The 20,678-nt window shown below is 38.8% G+C and overlaps 1 protein-coding gene across 1 annotated transcript in view; it reads left to right on the top strand.

Moving 5' to 3' along the window:
- oca2 (oculocutaneous albinism II) overlaps positions 1 to 20,678 on the top strand; it is a gene marked incomplete at its 5' end in the record, with an annotated part of 49,748 nt that overhangs the window by 24,850 nt on the left and 4,220 nt on the right. Inside the window, 6 exons of the mRNA XM_083940665.1 lie at positions 428 to 536; positions 6,322 to 6,449; positions 7,376 to 7,435; positions 8,217 to 8,321; positions 12,712 to 12,805; positions 15,076 to 15,169. Coding sequence (XP_083796791.1) covers positions 428 to 536; positions 6,322 to 6,449; positions 7,376 to 7,435; positions 8,217 to 8,321; positions 12,712 to 12,805; positions 15,076 to 15,169 — 590 coding nt within the window. The remainder of the gene's footprint in view (positions 1 to 427; positions 537 to 6,321; positions 6,450 to 7,375; positions 7,436 to 8,216; positions 8,322 to 12,711; positions 12,806 to 15,075; positions 15,170 to 20,678) is intronic.

The following is a 20,678-nucleotide window of genomic DNA, read 5'->3' on the forward strand; positions in this document are numbered from 1 at the left end:
GCATTCATGTCATAATAATAATGGTTTAATAAAAGCTGGTACGGAGACCCTGAGAGGCAAAAATTAGAAAATAAAATTCTGATGATCCATGCTCTAAGTCTGATCTAAGTGTTTCTCTCCTGTGTTTAAGACTTAAAGGTAAAGAAGGTAAGTTTCATAAATAATGTTGTTTTGGTCATATTTGCTGAAAGTGTCACTTTATCCTGACAGTATTACATGAGACAGATAATCTGTGAAAACACCATGTCATAAACACAGGAGAGAAAACAATTTATATCAGACTTAAAAAACATTTTTTTTCCTCACTTGCCTCTCAGGGCCTCTGTTAACTGGCTCAGTATTTGAAACTTCACTTGAGACAAATACCAACAGTTTTATGATAAAATTTCTCTCCCATTAAGAACCAATATGTTCTTCTCCCCCACAGCATAGAATAACTGACAAGGTTCTCTTGGTGAAGTGTGTGTCTGTCCTTGGTGTGGTGATCTTCATGTTCTTTCTCAACTCCTTCGTTCCCAGCATTCATCTTGAGCTCGGTAAGTGCAGCACTTTCCCATTGTGACTATTTTTACAGGCCCCAGTGGGAGGTTATAGTTTCTGTCATCCAATTATGGAACATAGTGTCCTCTGTCCTTGCATATGAATGGAGTCCAAACAATGGGCTGACTAGCTGACTAGCAAACTAACGAATAACTCAGACCTTTACATCTGGTTATGAGCTGCAAACCTGTGTCGATGAATAATGTTTCTGCAAAACTAAAATATGCACATTTAACCTAATTCGAGTTTGTAAGTGTCTTTTGGAAGGGTTTACCGTATAACACACAAGCAACAGAGTGTACACGTGACAAGAACAGACAGAAATAACTCAAAGTTGTAAAATAACCAGAAATAATCAGGAACGATCTAGAAGCTGTGTAAAATCATCATACAGTAAATGAATCCAGATCCTAACAAAGCCTTAGTTTTAATTTTCTGACTTCTGCTAAGGTCCAATTTCTGACTCACTCACTACTGTCATTTTTAGCAATTATATTTTGTGAAAAAGCTCTAAAAACCCACTGTATGGTCCCTGCCCAGCACAAAATACAGACAGACCAAGTTAGCGACTAGCTGGTGAACATAGTGGAGCATTAATATAAATAATATTATATTATGACTATGACTAATGGCTCTTGTGACCTTTTCAGTGATTGACACGTCTGGGTGTTGTTTACAGGGTTCAAACAGTTGTCTGTATGTTAATGTCTGCACAGTATGCCTATGTTATCATGATTGGTAACTATATTCTAACCTCTACCCGACACACACGACCGGTTTCTAGGAATGCAGTCCACAAACTTATCTATTACAGGAACATGCATCTCTTTATATCTGCAGGATGTGTACAGTAATTAGGTAATTGTTAGCTAAGTTCACCGTATCAATTTAAAATGTGAGTGTTGTACCCCAGGTACCCCAAAAATATGTAAATTCATGTTTATAGAGACCAAAGTTTTTAATTTGAGGTCTTATTGCAGAATATTTAATGTAAATGGAAGAGCAAGCATTTTGTAGAGTTAGTAAAAAATAATGCCTGGAGTTAGAAGTCATGACCTTTGTAATGTATTTACAAATTATGGTTGTTGACTTTATCATGGTGTTAGTACAAAATGACAAATCTATGAAAACAAGTTTCTAGGAGATGGTGAAGGCAGCTGCAGCAGCGTGTGGTGTTCACTTTCACTAAATATGACTGGACGTTACAGCTGATTGTTCTGCCTGAACAAAAGAGGCTCTGAATCTGCCTGCTTGCATACTTTGGGCATGTTAGTAAATGTGGACATGTGGGTTATGTTGAGGGTTATATTTTGTCTGACTTTTGATGTCTCTGATGTGTGCTCGGTAGACGACCTCAACAGCATCTCATTAATGCTAACACTATTCCTAAATGAAGATGGCTGTCTTCATACCCACCCTGTCATCTCTCCCCTCGCTGCTGAGGCCACTCAGTCACCAAACACGCACAGTTAATTACAGGCGCTGCTCAGGTTACCTCTCTGTGACATTTATTAAATGGAAATGACCCCACAGCGGCGCGTTTTCTGTCCCTGCAGCGGGATAGGCACCCATCCAAACACGGCTCTCATTAATCCATGCAGGTCATAGTCAGGGTTGAATACTGCAGCAATCCCAGTCTATTCATTCACATATGTTTTTTAAAATTGAGCGTCATTAAAATTTAATTTACTTCACACGGTAAGAGTTAATTTGAGTCTGATTTTTGCCTGGTCATTTGATCCCTCTAATGTGTCTGTGGTTATGTGACTAAAAACTGTGGTTTGGATGAAACTTTATTGATTCCCATGCCGAAATCAGATGACTGTAGCGGTGAAAGTTATTGAACAATGCTAACAACGCTGCCATCAACATGCCCACTTGCTCGCTGTAAATTCTCTGCAATTCTGCTGCTCTATTCACACACGAGCTCACATACAGCTCAGCCAGGTTAATGTCTAGATAATGTCAGGGTTGCAGTGCATGTGTGAAAGCGGCATTTGAATCTTTGGCAATGCAGAACACCTAAAACATCACAGTTTCTTATCTAACCATAAGCTTACAAGTGTACTAGATACTCTTTATCTTTTGGCCTTGTATTCATTTACTTTATTCTGTGTACCTCATGGACACTGCTGTTGTGCGTATAAAAGATGATCATAAACTGCTTCGACTTGCCTAAAACCTCTTTTTAATTGGAGAGCTCTTTAGGTTGGTTGTCTGCTGCTTGCTCCTGGTTCTGTTCCAGATGAAGCCTCAGGAAACATCAGTGTGATAAGCAAACCATGAATTGCTTGAAATAATTATAGAACTTTGCAAAGGTTATGTGGGACGCTCATTCTGAGTTATACTTGTTTTTTGTTTTCAATATATTATATACTCCTTAGAGCAACAGGGAAGGTTTAAATTACATTTGTTTTTATGATTCAATCAACTGATCAATTGTTTTTGACAAACAGATTTATGGACTTCGAATGGAAGGGATAGACTGTTCATTAAAAAGATTAGTATTGGTCAGTTTAAATGACAAATGTGGTTTATTTATTCTACATAAACACTGACTTTTATTGTCACACTAAAGCATACTAACTAATTGGACTCAACTGTAAGAATGACAGATGAGATTGAGAGATTGTATCCACAAAGACCTTCAACAGACATCATATATATATACTGTATAAGACAGAAATTTCAATGATAAACTGTCACGGGGAGAATTTAATAGTAGAATTAGTGGGTTGTTTTTTTTTTACCTCGTTGACCTTTGTTGCAATACCACTGAATCCTCAGTATAACCTAATTTCTCAACCTACAGAAATGTGTTAAACATATATGTATTGTAATTCTGCTGTTCGGCCTCTACCAACAAGCTGAACTACTGTATTATAGCTGCTATGCTACTCTACTGTTCAAAAGTTTGGAAGCTCATAACAAAAAAGCTTCAGTGGGTAAAGCCAGATGATAGATGCTAGATGCTATTTTGTATGAAGGATACAAAAAAGTCATAATTTTCGCATGAACAAAACGCTACGATAAGTACGTAATTAAGATCAGAAAAAGTCAGCGTCATTTGTGAAATTAATTGAAATGGGTTCCTGTTTTCACTACACAATAGAAATGATAAATAGAAATTAACAGCTATGTTTCTGTGGCAAAACTATTCTTCAAACCTCACAATAGAAATAGAAGGTCAGTCTCAAGGCTGGCAATATTGGAATTGCATCAGGGTATATCAGCTGAACATACTATAGTCTGACGAATCACAGTTCAAACCTAAGAAAGAAAAATGGCTTTGCAGAAAGATTTAGAGCCCAACTGAAGCGCTGTGGATCAATAATGATCGAGGGTCACGAACGCTTTTCTGGACTGAAAAACAAATTATAAACCCAAGTTACAACATTCCTCTCTGTTTGCTGTTTCCAGGCAGACTATAAACTTTTATGATGACGATACTGTACACAGACACAGGCAATGTTTTCAGACACATCTCAAGCTGCACTAAGGATTATTTTGTATTTTATATTACAATTAAAAAATTATTACTTGTATGTGAAAGGGACCACTTGTATGCTGCTTGCCATTGCTCATGAAGGGAATTATTGGATCTCTGTAAATAATAAATAAATCAGTGGGCTAGACCTACTCTATATGGAAAGTGTCTTGAGACAGTCAAAGAAAATTATGTAAAACAATAACAATAACTATGTTGACTAGACAATTCAATTAGGATAAGAGAGAGAGAGAGAGAGAGAGAGAGAGAGAGAGAGAGAGAGAGAGAGAGAGAGAGAGAGAGAGAGAGAGAGAGAGAGAGAGAGAGAGAGACTTAAGAGATACTTATATTTTATCCATCACAGGATATATTTACGATGGATCAACCATAAATGTCTTAATACATTGTTTAATATATAAAAATCTAACAATATAAAGTAGGTAGTATGTATTTTATTTATGTAAAAAAAAGTAAATAAAACATCTAATTAAAAAAGCTTAGCATTTTTGTCGGTTTGATAATTGTGAAAAACGTAAAACCATGATATTTCCTCTGACAATAATGGTGGTACCAAAATCTGATATTATGACCCCCCCTACTTGAGAGGAACACCTCAGCAGGCTCTGAACATGTAAACATGCTGTGAAGCGGCATAAACGTAACGTCTCTCTTTCACTCTTGATCTTCTTATTCGTGTCCGTCTCTAATCTTCCCTTTGTCACTCTCCTCTTAGTGTCCTTCCATTGCCCTTCTTTCTTCACTAAGTCACATCAGTTGAGAAATTATTTCCCCAAAGGCCTCGGCCAAGGCAATTACTGGCCTCACCTGTTTAATCAAATTTCCTCCAAGTGGATGCACACTCTTCCCTCTCTCAAAAACACTCTCTCATTGTAAATATCTGCAGTAACTTTTGTCCTGTAGACTAGAATGTGTTGAAATGACATTATTGTGATAGTGAATACTTCATCAAGCCCATCAAGTCAGACCAAATACTAACAGGTACTTCATAGTATGATCTGTTTAGGAATTATAGTGCGGGCATGTGTTGAAAACTCTGCATCAAATTGAATTTTCACACATATTTGTTTTAGATATTTCTTGAACATTGGATTATTTGGGGCAGCCGATACAACTCCGTTTCCAAAAACACTTGAGGCGCTGTGTAAAATGTTGATAAAAACAGAATGTAATCATTGAAAACCCATATTTAATTTAATACAACAAAGACAGCGTATCAAATGCTGAAACTAAAAGATTGAATTATTTTGGAAAATGATATCCTCATTTAGACTTTGATGCCACTAAAACCGTTGGGACAGGGTCATGTTTACCGCTCGGTTGCTTCACCTCTTCTTCTAACAACACTCTGTTACTAAGTGTTTGGGAACTGAGGAGACCGACAGCTGTCATTCTGAAAGTGGGATGTTTTCTCATTCTTGTTTGATGTAGGATTTCAGCTGCTCAACAGTTCGGGGTCTCCTTTGTCATATTTTATGTTTCATAATGCGGCAACAGTGTTTAGCACCTGGACTTTACTACGGAGCCATGCTGTTGTCATACGAGCAGAACGTTAACATACGAGTAGTGTGTTGCTGAAATAAACAAGGCCTTCCCTAAAAAACAAATTGTTTACTTGGCAGCATCTGTTGCTCAAACCAACAAATTTTGAAATGCACTAATAACAAGCTGGATGGTCCCTCTCCTCTTTAGCCCATCATTTCCATAAAGAATTTCAAATTTTGACTTGTCAGACCACAGTCATGTTACTAACCTGTTGAATTAATTTGGCGGATGTTCAACCAGGAGTTTTCTACGGAATCGTATTGCATTCAAGATAGAAATATTTCTTATCTTGTAATTATCTCAGTTTTAACATTTTAGATGTTGTCTTTGTACTATTTTCAATTGAATACTGGGTTCCAGTGTTTTGCAGATCATCACATTCTGGTTGTATTTAGATTTCACACAGCGTCCCAACACTGGTAAAAACAGAGTTGTACTACAGAAAGTGGAAATGAAGACCTAGATCTAAAAACGCAGTGGTAACATCTGTAACAATGTGATGAAAGACACATTTCAGTGAACAGAGAGCAGATGGAACTGCATTTCATTGAATTAATTAACACTTTTTAATCATTTGAAGTCTCCTAAGTCTCCCCATGTGTTGTGTGCGATATTTCTTGTCATAAATCTGTGAAAATGTGCCTGTTGGATAAGGCCATGAAAGAGTCTTAATGTATGTTCTCTAGCCATAAAGGGAGATGTCAGGCGGTGTTTCTTGTTCTCTCTCTCAGGATGGATTGCTATCCTGGGTTCACTGTGGCTTTTGGTTCTGGCCGACATCCAGGATTTTGAAATCATCTTGCACCGGGTGGAGTGGGCCACATTACTGTTCTTTGCTGGCCTCTTCGTTTTGATGGAGGTATTTAACATTTATTCATTGATTTCACAGCCCACATTTCTAGCATTGACTGCTGGTGATTAAGAGATTTTGGACACCAAATGGTGAAAAACAAAAACTGATGCCAAACAACAACTTTTGTCTCCATTTGTCATACGAGGTAATTATATCAGAATGATAAATGTAGGTTTTAGCCTCTGACAAGCACATTTAAAAGATACTAAAGGAAAATAGGATTGGTGCTCTGATATTATGACAGTATTGGCAGTGAGAGAAATTCAGTCAGTGAGCTTACAATCTAATAGATATATTTCTATACCCATGAAAGGATGAAAATAAAGCATAATGTTAGCTGCTTTGTGCTTTCCCTCCTCTTTGATACAAGTGATAGACTGTATAAAATAGTCTATGTTTCCCATAGGTTTCTTCGAAATGAACCTCAATGTTGGCACCTCCAGCTGTCGCCATCTTGGCAGTGCCGGACTCCGCCTAGCTTCAGACTAATCAGATAATGGTAAAAAAAAAAGGTGGAGCGAGGCTTAATGAAGCCTACACTCTATGCTAGTCATCTGTGATGGCAGCCACTGTCACTCAAAGCTGCACGCCCTTAAATATGTAGAACCTTTATATAATTTCAATGGGTGAGTTTTTTGTACCAGGCTGTAAACATGTTTATTTCTGCGTTGAGAATTATTAACATGGTGCTCTATGGGGATTGACTTGCTTTTGGCACATCTGCACTGGCTTCAGCCCAAGAGGTTGCTGCTTTGTCACCAAGTAGTCCAAATAAGGACCGTCCATCAGCGTGTGAATATTTTCTATGTTCACTGTGTCTGTAATGATAAAAAGAATAGATTTGTCTCTGTCCACTTAATGTCCCCTAAATAAAAGCAAATTACTTTTCTTCTCTTTTTTAATAATAATCTTCTTCTTTCTTTATTTTTCAGGCTTTAGCCCAGCTGCAGCTTATCGACTATATTGGAGAACAGACAGCAGTCCTTATAAAAGTGAGTTTTTCCTTTGATTCTAAAACTGAGCAATCATCTCCCAGTGCTCCATGCAACTGGTAGAATTAATAATTGGGCACAGGTGACATGATATTTCATTTCATGCATATTGATCCTTTTGTTCTGCACAGCTATGAATTCAATTATCTTGTTTACATCTGATTCCTGTCAGCTGTCGAAGGGTTCTGAGGTAATCTTCACCCATATTGTAGCCTGTGTGCATCATGCAAGTGAGGTGTCTCTTAGTAGAGAATTGCACCAGTAATAGGAACGTCAGCTTGCGTTTAGACAGTGGGCCTGTATAAGTCTAATAATCACACATGACAGGTGGTGTGCTATTCATGGTTTCTGACCTGCTCATCCTCCCCAAACATTGGGCAGCATGCTGGGTAGAATTGCATTGCATTTCTCTCTTGATACAAGTAGAGGGCATGTGAAGGGAGGAGATATTGCCTTCTTTAACTTGGCCATGCATAGCTAAGAGAAGACCACGAGGGTTCAAACATCATCATGCTTGTCACATGTGGAAAATTGGCCTTGTGTGTGTACAGCAGAGCTCAGGGATAAAGCTCAAAGAAATTACCACCTGTGGTCATGTCACACATTCAAACCCTTTCATCGTCTCAGCCTCTCCTCCCCGAAGAGAGGTTCAGTGTCAAAGAATGAACATAATTGGTGTGTTCGATTTAAATCAGTGATGGGTTGAGGGGAGGGAGGCGTCTGCATCTGAGTGGCAATGAAAGTACCAGTTATTTGTCGCTCTTATTATCTCCCCTCTCAGGCGGTGCCAGAAGACCAGCGCTTGGCTATAGCCATTATCCTGGTGATGTGGGTCTCGGCTCTGGCTTCTTCTCTCATTGACAACATTCCCTTCACTGCCACCATGGTAGGAGGCAGCATGCTGCTTTAATATCTCACTCAAGTATATGCTTGTTGAGTCTTTCTTTCATGTTTGTTTGGGTCCTTACAGACAAATTTACATGACAAATGTCTTCGGAGAGACACATCAAAGGCAGACATGGTTGCCCTTTTGACCTCTCTCTCTAACACACACACACACACACACACACACACACACACACACACACACACACACACACACACACACACACACACACACACACACACACACACACACACACACACACACACACACACACACAGTTCAAACAATCATCTTTATATGTTATTACGTATTACTAATCAAAGTATAAAACTTGGCTGGTTCACGTTAAGCTACTATTCAACTACTACAACTATTGTAATGACTGTCTTTATATTTAACCCTTGTGTATCATAACTACCAAATATAATTCACTCAACTCTTTAAATCCAAAAATGTTTACATAATTCCACATACAACAAGAACAACAACAACAGCACAAAAGTTAAATTATTTCTTGTATACTAAATGATAGGAGTCATTTTGTCACAGTCTTGGATCTGTCAGTGATTAGCAACAACATTGTCTATTTTGGCTACACAGTTTATTATAGACTAATTGTAGGAGCTGAGGTTGAACTTCCAAACTGTGAAAAAAGAAAATCCATATGCATTAACATGGTCAAAATGATTTAAATGTAAAATTATTCAAGCCAAAAATGTCCCTAGGGTTAAAAAACAAATAGTATTAAAAGAAAACAAAAACATAAATATTTTGTACACATCCAAAAGGTGCTGGCTGAAGTTACAGCGAACTGCACATATCCCTCTTAAAGCACACAACCTACTTGACACAAGTTACATCAGGCAATATTAACCATAATTGTTTATACAATTACAAAACAAAAAGTGTGCTACACATTTCACTACAGCTGTTCCATAAATTCACCTTTGTAACAGACATTTGCCTTGACACAATATAGTATATGTGGTTTCCGGCATAATTTATTACATGTTATAATTTATCACTACCAGCTCTATTATCTGTCCACTATTCTTTAACATCTTGGATTAAAACATTGAGCCTTCCAATAGCAGCCAGGACTTGTTACACTATTTTCATACTTAAAATGTGGGATCACAGGCCTGAGGAAACAATACTGATCCAAATACAGATTTCATTTATGTTTTACTTATATTATGAGTAAAGTAAAGTAAAATATACTGGTACCAAAATAAGAAAATATGTAATAAACAAAATATAATTCGCATACAACAACTATTACAATATAACAGGATCCAGAAAGATTTTCTCAGACACATTAATTATACAGCTGCTTTAGCTGCATGGGCATATTTAAGATTTAATTACAAATATCAGACCAACTTTTCACCACTTTTGTTGTCTGTTTTGCTGAAAATCAATAGGTTGTACTGAGATCACTGTTTTAGAGGGGTGCCAGTGTACTCAATTAAAGTGACATTGAGAAGAGGAAAATATGCTGTCCAACTGACAGAATGAGATGCTGCTTGCAAGAATCAGACTTCCAGATTTTTGACTAATCAACCAGTCAACCAGCGGTTTTGAAGATGTGTTGGTTGTCTTTCAAAATTTTCAGGCCCATGCACGAAGACTTCAAACCTCATCCATTTTCAATTCGGTGCACAGCTGATTAGAAAGCATTTCCTGACTGTACCAATAGACTGAAGCTGAGAAAAGACTAAATCAATTTAGAGGCTTAAATGTAATTGGAAAATAATAAGTTTGACGGCACAGCTAATACAAGGTCACAGTTTGCAGTTGCTACATTGACACTGTTGTTACAAGTGACCTGAATCTGACTTTTTTGCTCATATGTGACCCATATGTTATTTGCTTTTGACAGTGTGAACAGCACAAGTCCCATTTAATCTGACATTTTCAAATCAGAATCAGGCCACTTTTAAATGTGGTACTGAATTAGATACCGGATATCGGATTTCTTTAAATGTGACCGCAATCTGAACAGCCAGGACGCTTTTAATACAACTTTGACATCATTCTGATCCGCGCTGCACTGTTTTGTAAATGAATGACATATAAAGTTGATTGAAAAAAAAAAAAGGCCAAAGGCAGGGGCCAGGAACAGAATCAAAACAAACATGGAGGACAGCAGTGAAGCAGGCGGCCAGTGGAGGGAGAGTGAAGACCTCAATAGTAGTTGGGGTGACACTTTGGCCATGCAATGTCTTAAGCATTGAGCCATGAAGTCCTACTATACCGGTTGCTGTTGCCATGTTCGCTTACATAAACACTGCTGTTGTGTCATGATGTCATCAATGATCAACTAGGCATGCGGTCACTTCAGAAATGTGAGCTGGTCACACAGCAATCCGTAGACAGACCACATTTAAAGACGTAGTGTGAACAGCCAAACAATAAATCGGAATCACATTAAGCATTAAGACCTGTTGGAAACAGGTAAACAGCCAGCCTGGCTCTGTACAAAGGTAAAAAAGCCACTAATGGTTGCTATATCTTGCTTATTGAAGCCGTATAAAAACTAAAATGGGTCTAGTTAATTAGGACAGAGCCAGGTTACTATATCCAATCTTTGTGCTTAGCTAAGTTAACTGGCATCTAAAGTGCTGTAGCTCGTAGCAAACAAGCAAATAAGTGTGTTTCCCAAAAATGTCAAACCATTCCTTCAAGCTTTGATTAATAATCATAACGATTTGCATTTAAATAAACGTCTGTTAATCTATCACCGCATTACTGTACACAAATGGGATATTTGTGGAAACATTCTCAGGAAACATTCCCAGGAAAACTCACAAGCAGCCAGGAAGAGCGCCGTGCCTTTAAGCCATTGTGACGAAGTGGCCAAACTGTGGAATTAAATCTTCTGGGTCTAACACGTGATGTCATGACCAGGAAAGAGAAGTCTACAAATCAGTTGATTTTTCTTTTTGAGCTTCACATTTGGAAAGTCTAGAAGAGCCGCAAGATTATATTATTTAATACTTCTTCAAATTAGATGAGGGCTAAAGTTAAAGTTAGCCGGCTCGGCTAGATAATTTTGTGCCTCAAAATAAAACTTTTTTTGGTTCATGCACCACTGAGCAACATTAATAGGAATGAACAGGGCCCCTCTAACACTTTCACCAGTTCTCTTTATCCATCCATGGCAACGACACTGTTTGGATGTTTGGCAAGTGAGATCGAAAAACACACCTGCAATTACCTCCTATCGCAGTACGTACCCAGCCTAGGAACCACACAAAAATGTCAAGCTCATGTCTCATTTGCTCTGGCGCCTCGCCAGTACAGACAAATCACAGCTGCTTATTCCGCATGGAGCGGGTATAAGATGATTAATGATCATGCTTAAATGTAGTAACTGAACATAACTGGCACACCGCAGTTTACCAGGCTCACAAAACTCAGATCAAGCTGTTGAACTAGACAGTGCTGATCATATATCGATCGAGTTACTTTATTGCCTATTTCTCTTCCCAAATGTTTTCAGAAACCCATTATAGTGTACTGTTTAGCTGTCATTTCAAAAGGTTTGTGACCAAGCTGGCATTATTTTTTTGCTAAAAAAAAATGACCAAGCATCACCCCAAATTTCTTGTGTCACTTAACGCTACATCAATTGGTTGCTGGAATTGGTTGTCGATCTATCAAATTGTGTCCAGAGTTTGCTCTGCACTGTTGATAACGTCCCCTGGAAGTCAAAAATGAACTGAGAGGCTCCAGTCTAAATATGTGCCTCCAAATGTCTGAGATTGTTACTTTAAGCACAAACAATTCTATGTAAGCCAAGCAAATGCAAGTATTCTTTCTGTCACAGTCCCTGTTAATACTCATTTTGATTGATATAAGACTGTGTAAAGTGTCTGCACAAGCTGCTATTATGGTTTGTGGAAGTGATATGCACACCAGTATTCAGTCATGCAACATCTGGTTCCAGCAGCAGGAGCCAATGGAAATACTCACTGCTACGCTGCACAAGAAAGCTTTCATTTGTACACTCATTTTCAGAGGCGATATAGGGACTTAAGTAAATTCCTCAGAACATAATTCAACAATCTTCAGGGATTTCTAAAACGACTGGGACATGGCTGAGAACACACTGTTGTGCCATCATGGTGGGATCCGATCTGGCTCATCACTTACTGTATGTTGCATGTAAAACCCATCACATACCACATACTGGATGGAGCCCCTGTGTATATGTATTTGGGGGTTGCTAGTACTGGAAGGTTTGAGACTGCTGATTGTGTTTTAGACGGGAAACTCAACTTAAATTTCTTATTAAAATTATTTTGCAAACAATAGTTCTCTGGCAGAATGGTTAAGACACCAAACTCATTGGTTCTTTTGTTTCAATCTTTCTCTGTACTCACAGATTCCAGTTCTCATCAACCTAAGTCACGATGCAGATGTGAACCTGCCAGTAAAACCTCTCATCTTCGCCTTGGCCATGGGAGCCTGTCTAGGGGGTAAGCCTGTATTTTGTATATAAAAATAAATTTGTATTTAGGCTACACATACACACACACACACACACACACACACACATATACACACACACACACACGTATACACACACACACACACACACACACACACACACACACACACACACACACACACACACACACACACACACACACACACACACACACACACACACACACACACGTATACACACACACACACGTATACACACACACACACACACACACACACACACACATACACACACACGTATACACACAAACACACGTATACACACACACACACACACACACACACACACACACACACACACACACACACACACACACACACACACACACACACACACACACACACACACACACACACACACACACACACACACACACACACACACACACACACACAAACAAAGCGTCCCTTACAGTCATCAGGGGCTTTATAGTAATGTCACTGTTTGAAAGGTGTGAATCTTTATCGATGGCCTCTGCCAGAAGGAGACATCATATGCTCTAGGTGACAGTCACACTTTGTACAGCTGTTCCACTCCCCGGGGAGTCAGGCTGTGCTTTTTGTGAAAACAGCCCAAGGCTCTCAAATCTTGCCTTATTCAGGCTCTACCACACCCCAGTGGCTGTCCCTCCAGTGCAGTGTGGCTCTGTTTGGCTGGGAAGGACACAAAGGGTGAGAGAGTTAGAGAACTGTCACAGTGATTCAGTTTAATCAACTGCACTGTGACAGGTCCCTATCGATTGGCAGTATAAAGTTGCCACAGCCCAGCTCCATCCCCACACTGACACCTTTTGAGATGTGAGCAGTATCGAGCGACTGGATAGATACGCAACCTGACTGTCAAATATTGCCTTCAGGAGATTAGAAGTAGTAAAACTTTATACTATAATAAGGATGAAAGATGATAAATAATATAATTATTGTTATAGCCTTGCATAAATGTTAAATATAGTAATTGTGTCGCTTTTCATAACTAACTAACTGACATGACATTGAACCTGTATAAATGTTTTCATTATTATTACATTTCAATTAAAATGTTTCCTTACAACTGCCTGAACCATACAATTACCAGAGAAAGTATTGATTGACCTTTTGACAAAATGTTTATTCTTTTTTGAAAGAAAACTAATTTCCTATAAAATAATAAGGGATCTCTGGATAACTTACCTTAATGACTTGCAGTATCAAAGTTGAAACATACATTTCAACAGGATTTTACTATCAAATAAACTACAAAATATTAGTAATTGTATATAGCTTCAATCCGATTAATATCTATATTGAAATATTAGCAACAATATGAATGGTATTCCTACTGTAACTTTCCTGCAGGTGTGTTAATGAGGGTCGAGGTTTGCAGATGGCTCGCAAAATGCTTTAGGTGAGGCATTGACCTCAAATGGTTAAAGTGAAACTCCGGTGTAAAATCATCCCATGAGCTTTTTTGACAAATTGGGTCATCAAATAAGCCATCGAGACAATTGTTTTCGCGTATGAACTATTAACGCATTAAAATGCATTTTTTAACCACTAATACTGCTCCGAATAACACCAAACCTCTGCTGGAAGACGCACAGTGAGTGCAGGCACAGGTAAAGACGACTAGCCTGCAACTTGAAGTGAAGAGAGTCCGAATGGTTCCTGTTTGTATCTTTCCTGGCTGCAAAAAATGAAAGCTTACAACCCAGAAACTTTTCATAGGCTGCTATTACGGTACGATGACCGTACTCTGATAAACCAGTGTTCTATTGTTTTGAATCTGGACATCGAGACACCGATCGAGACGCTTAGGCAGAGGGATCACCGTGTCTGCAGCAAACCACAACGTTTACTTGTTTTGCTGGAATAAATCATCATCTCGCCGCCCCAAGCTTACCCGTGTTAGCCACGGCAGGCTGTTAGCGACTCTCCGGAAGATCTATGTTAATAGTTCATACATGAAAAATTCTGGGATGATTCTACACCAGAATTTCCCTTTAAGGTGAATATAGGTAATTGGGAAGCGAGTCTTGCAAGATTTTTTCACAAATCTAGACACGAGTGAATGATTTGAATGATTTCGTGTTCAAACGACCTCTACTGCCTGCAAGGCATGGATAAACCACAAGGGGGCAGATATCATATATCATGTTGTATACAACAGGTTTTTCAGGAATGTATTAATCAGGCGGATGGAGGTTGCAGACAGTCAGGTATCAAATATCATACAAATGACATTGTTCTCCTGTCTTTTTAGGAAATGGCACATTGATAGGAGCATCAGCCAATGTTGTGTGCGCGGGAATTGCTGAACAACACGGCTACGGCTTTTCCTTCATTGAGTTCTTCAAGTAAGTCCTCTCTCCCTAAACAGTGCTAAACGTAACACATATAGCAGTCAAAAAAGTCATTAACAGCATTTATTATATTTAGTTTGTCAGACTTGTCCATCACTGTCAACCCTGTATCATAGGCATTACTGCCTTAAGGGGTGCTTACTGCATATATGCTAGGAAAGGAGGTGCCAACAGTGTGTGTTGAGTTGCTTGAGAACATTGCAAATGTCTGAGTTTCTCCAGAGTCCCAGTCACTGAAATGCATACCATGTGGCAGAAGCTGCTCTCCTCTTTGAGGGGAGTGTTGCTGGAATTCCAGGTACTATCTGGCACATCAAGTGTATCTGTCCAAGCAGGACAAGGTTTTATGAGGGTGACCACCTGACCTTGCTTGGGATATATACAGCAGGTGCATCCTTCTGTCAGTAAAATAACTCAAAGAAATGACCTGGCAGACATGAGCTACTGTAACGTCATCTGTTCTGGGCGGCGTTTTAAGCTTGTGTCTTCACCGGTGACCCTGTAAAGGCACTGAGAAATGTTTAGTGAGTGTGGTGCAAAAATGTGCTCAATAGTCTTGATTGAACTGATTGTGAATGAATTGCTCATAGAGTGCTTGATTTGATAAATCTCTGGTGGTAAAAAAAGAAATTAAATAAAATGTCATTATATCTCAAGCAAGTATGCTGCCTCCCAAGTTGCCACCTGCTCGCTAGTTTTCATTCTGGTGATAAAACGGTGGGACATGCTTTGCAATTTGCTTGCAGGAGAAGTGGAAGTGGTCAGTGATGTTAAAAGACGGATGAATAGGAGTCTGATTAGGCTTGGTAATAGCATGTCATTTTATTAATGGAACTACAAAGTGAACTGTATGAAATGGTGAACAGAGAGCGATACCATTCCCTGTGTGATTTGAATCAGTGACTGGAAATCTGCAGGTGGGATTTACATGTATCTTGCTTTGTGCTTTGAATGTCTCACAGCACGATATTTATAGATTAAGCCAGTGTGTGTGTGTGTGTAGACTTTTGTCATTATATGTACATCAAAGGGTCACGTGGTGAAAGCCAAGGTTACCAGAAAACATTTCCATGGCACCAAGTGAGAAGGATTGATCACTGCTGCCAATTTAATGGAAAGTCCTTACATGGATGACCTGTCATCTTTCTACAATTCTGCCGTCCTTTGCACATTTACTGTTTTTTTTGGTGAGCTCTATATTCTTTGCTTTTTTAGCCATACTAGCAGTGGTTCTCGGGATGGCAATGTCAGTCACTCCTGACTCAAATACCTCACAACTATTGGATGGATTGCCATGAAATTAACTAAGAGGCATTCATGGTGCTGAGAGGATGAATCCTAATATAACTCAGTTGAACCCAGAACTCTAGCGCTGCCATAAGGTTGACATTTGTGGTTTGAGTGAAATGTCTCAACAACTGTTTGATGGATTACCATGAAATTTGGTACACACGTTATTATGAAGCTCACTACTCACTACCAAAAACAGCAATGGAATTCATAATAACGCTAGGTCCACACATGCATGTTCCCCTCAGGATGAATTATAACAACTTTTAATCCAGAACCATCAATATATAAATGTGTCCAATACTTTAGTTTATGACCAAATATGGGATTTCACAGTTGCAGTCTGTCAGCTCCTTTGTAGCTGTGTTTACAGGTATTGGACGGAGACATTTCCCCTTGGCTGAAGGACTGTCTGTAATTGGATGTCTGTGGCAAGGGTCACAGCTGTTCAGAGAGACAGGTAAAGGGGAGAGAAGTCTGGGGCTGACTAGTGCAGTATCTGGTGGTTAAATTCAGGGCCCAGAGGGACATGGATGCATTTGTGATGGACCATCTCAAAGGAAAATGAATTACCCTGAACAGCTGAGCAGTTAGTTGGCATCATCCCTGTTGCTTCTTTCAAGCGCATATGCCCCGGTCATCCACCTTTCCTCAAACCATTAACCTGGGGAGCATGGGAGAAGCACCAACTCTATTAGTGCAGCTCGACAGGGTGTGAGCCATCATAGTGCTTGCATGCTCAGTGTAAAAAATAGCTGCTGTTACAATTTAGTACCTTGATCAGCATTTTTACGATGATGTTTGATCAGTGGTGGAAGAATTACAAAAATATAATGTATATATACTGTACATTTCAGAACAACATTGCGTGGGAAAAACTAAATTCAAACAATTTAGCACTACAATTTAGTAAATTCCAGCAAATAAAAGTATAGAGAATGAAACCTAAGGAAATACACCTAATACGTCATGTGAAGTCGCTGACTTGCTGCACTGTCGGATTATGAGTGAATGCAGAGCCTCACTGTCTCTCTCTCTGTGTCGGTAACAGACACACTGCCTTATGCTATGTGTGTCAATATAGAACACCTAGCGGGAGGGGCGTGACAAAGCAGCGGTTGTGAATTAGAGGGCTTCTCATCCTGAATGCAGTTTTTTCTGCATCAAAGGCAAAAATGTAGTAACCACATTTTTTTTTGTACTTTGTTAGAGCTCCCAGTCTGCCATTCACTGTGCATTAACCACCAGACAGTAAACAACAACAATGGTCCCCTGCACTATCTGTGCTCTTGACTTTTATTTGCAAGAAATCTAACATACAGAGAGATGTTCTTTTCCATCCTACAAAAAATGTAACCGAAATGGACCATTTTTGGCTCCATAAGGCAACAAAAGTTGTTAAGTTGCTGTGTGCATTTAGGACTCTCCCTTCCACCTAAACACTGCATGTTGGAGCATTTTGCAAGTCATATGGCTAGAAAAGCACAGGGCAAGCATTGTCATAGGGAGCTGTGTTGTCCTGCGACAAGGATACAGCCCCTACAGTCAGACGAGGGCGCCCCTCTGGTTTTATCTAAAAAAATAATTTGAGATTGCATCAGGACTTTCAAAGAGCTCCCATCACATACAATTAAATCAACGTGTGAGATCCAAGGTGCGATGTGAATTTTTAGACAAGGTGAACCTGTCTATGCTGTATTGTGGCAACTTTTTCATCTGCCCTCTGTCCCATCATGCTGTTCCTGGGGAAATGCAGTATTGCTCAGCAGAAAGAGATTCACTCGTGTAGAGGTGACCTCAGCTTGTCTGATTATGATAAGAGTTGAGAGATTCCTCACCTAATCCATCTTACACAGACATTCATTCCCCAAAGATAAAAATCCTAGTGGTCTCATGTCAATTGGCTATTGACCTCTTAAAAACTGTATTTCCCATTTTAACACATTATATGTATTTAGAGTGCAATTCACTCGTAGAAACATAGGCACAGTTTGGAGTGAACTGTACTGTATTCTCCCATACGGATCAATTTGTAAAAACTACTGAGCTGTTGTGACCTCAACATCTACATTGCTGAATGCTACATTACTGTCCGGTTCTGCAGTGTTTAATAGCACTGATTTCTTTAGTGGTTTAGAGTTCTCTGTTCAGTAGCCCCACTAAGCAAAGATGTCTAATAATCAGGGCCTGTAACTGATACGGCTGTGGGCTGTAGGCTCTCATAAAGAAACATGCACAGTGAGTTTGATTCAACCACGGTTTGAAACCAAAATAAATCTCCTGTGGTCAGCTTTAAATATCAACACCAGTCACAGAAAGTACATTAGCTTAATAAGCCAACAACCAGTATCTGTTATTGACAGTTGCCACAAGTTTCCATTGGTATACCTGACACAGTTTCATTGTAAATTCTACATATATTCTGTGAGAGAATGGAAATGGATGCTGACGGATAGCAACAGTAATTAATTGGTAAAACTACATTTCGTTAATTATTACAAAACGAGATGAAAGGTACTCCTCAGACCTTTTGAAATGATCTGCAAAATAAAACTCAATATATACGCAATAAAAAAACTCTATATATTGGTTAGGGACAAAACTATGTCATGGAAGATGTGTTAGTGAGGACCCCAAGTCGTGTAAAGTTGTTTCGATGACCTGTTCTCAAGAAACCTGGACCTGGACTGTTACGGACAGGCACTGCACTAGTTACTGTGGAAATATGGAGTTAATTGCAAATGGTAAATTGACAATTGCTGCTGCCAAATGTTAACAGGAGGCTAAAGGCATTTCAGTATGTTCCACAAGGAGGATTTGTGATGAATTGGACAGACCTCTTAAATTACAGGAAGTTAAAGGTGAGGGTCTTAGAGATACATTTCAAAAGGCTGCCCATGGCAAATCTTTGTTAAGCTACCTTTCCCCATTATTTTAGTCAAACATTTTTTCTCTGACATGTTTCCTCATAATTCACACTCTGTCATACCTTTGATGTGTAAATAAAAATGATAATCACCCTGACATTTGCAACTTCAGTTCAGTTTGGCCCCCTTTAAAAACTCTGACTCTGTTACGATTATAAATGCACCACCACGCCGTATTGGAATCATTATTAATGAGCCTAAGTGCTTCACTAGCCTCATTAATCCTTAGTTCAACTAATAATTTGACATTTCCACATGCATATTAAATTGAAACAGCATAATTGTATTCATATGAATGAAGAAATAGTTGCAGCAATAAAGAGTAACACAGTGACACACAATTATTAGATATGCACACACACATGCACACATGGACTTCTTGTATGCTTCTCTCAGCTCGATGTATGGGAGATTCTGAAAGGTCATCTTAAAATAGGGCTTTGAAAAGGCTTTGGATTCAGAAGACTTTATATAACACAGAGAGAACAAATACACTAGGCCAAAAGCTGCTAACTCCTTCCAACTATTTGAAAAGGAAACATCAAATGCACATTTTAATATATGCATTTTTATGGATTTTTTAAATGATTTCAGTCATAACAATGCATGTCCTAAACCCTTTATTATCACATCTCTGGTATTGATATTTTATTAGACAATTCTGATTTGGTTTATTTATGATGCGGCATAACAAAGGAATACAGTGATTAGTAGTTAATTAGGGCACTGCATCAAATGCCTAAACTCATTTTTCAGCAACATATGAAATCCTCCAAACATTTAACAACTCCCAGCTGTCAAACATATCTGAAATAAGGAACTCAGCCTATTACTCAGTTTATTACAGTCTTAATTGGCCACATAGGGGATCTTTAATTAAAGCTCAAAATTTGAGTACATTTAATGTCAGTGACTCTAACGCACATTCTCCGGGGTTGCTATAATTTTACAAACTGTTTTTGGTCCTGTTTGGTTACAAAACCAAACATTGTGCATATAAGCACAATGAAATACATGTTGAAACTATTTTTCAGAAAAAGCCACAAGCAGCAAACTTTACTACTTTAAAAAGTCATAAATATTAAAAAACCTGTGTGTTATGTTATTTTGTGGCTGCTATTTTGCCTGATTATGTATCCAATATGCTGCATTTTCAGTATGAAGAAATTCAATTACAGGCTCAAGTTAGATTCCAGTGCACGCCTCTGGTTAGGGTCTCAAAACAGCTGTGAGTCAGTGCATTTCATATTTTGACTTATTCCATTTATACATCTGGCTATCAATCA

This window comes from Echiichthys vipera (genome assembly GCF_963691815.1).
Source record: "Echiichthys vipera genome assembly, chromosome: 3".
Taxonomy (NCBI): domain Eukaryota; kingdom Metazoa; phylum Chordata; class Actinopteri; order Perciformes; family Trachinidae; genus Echiichthys; species Echiichthys vipera.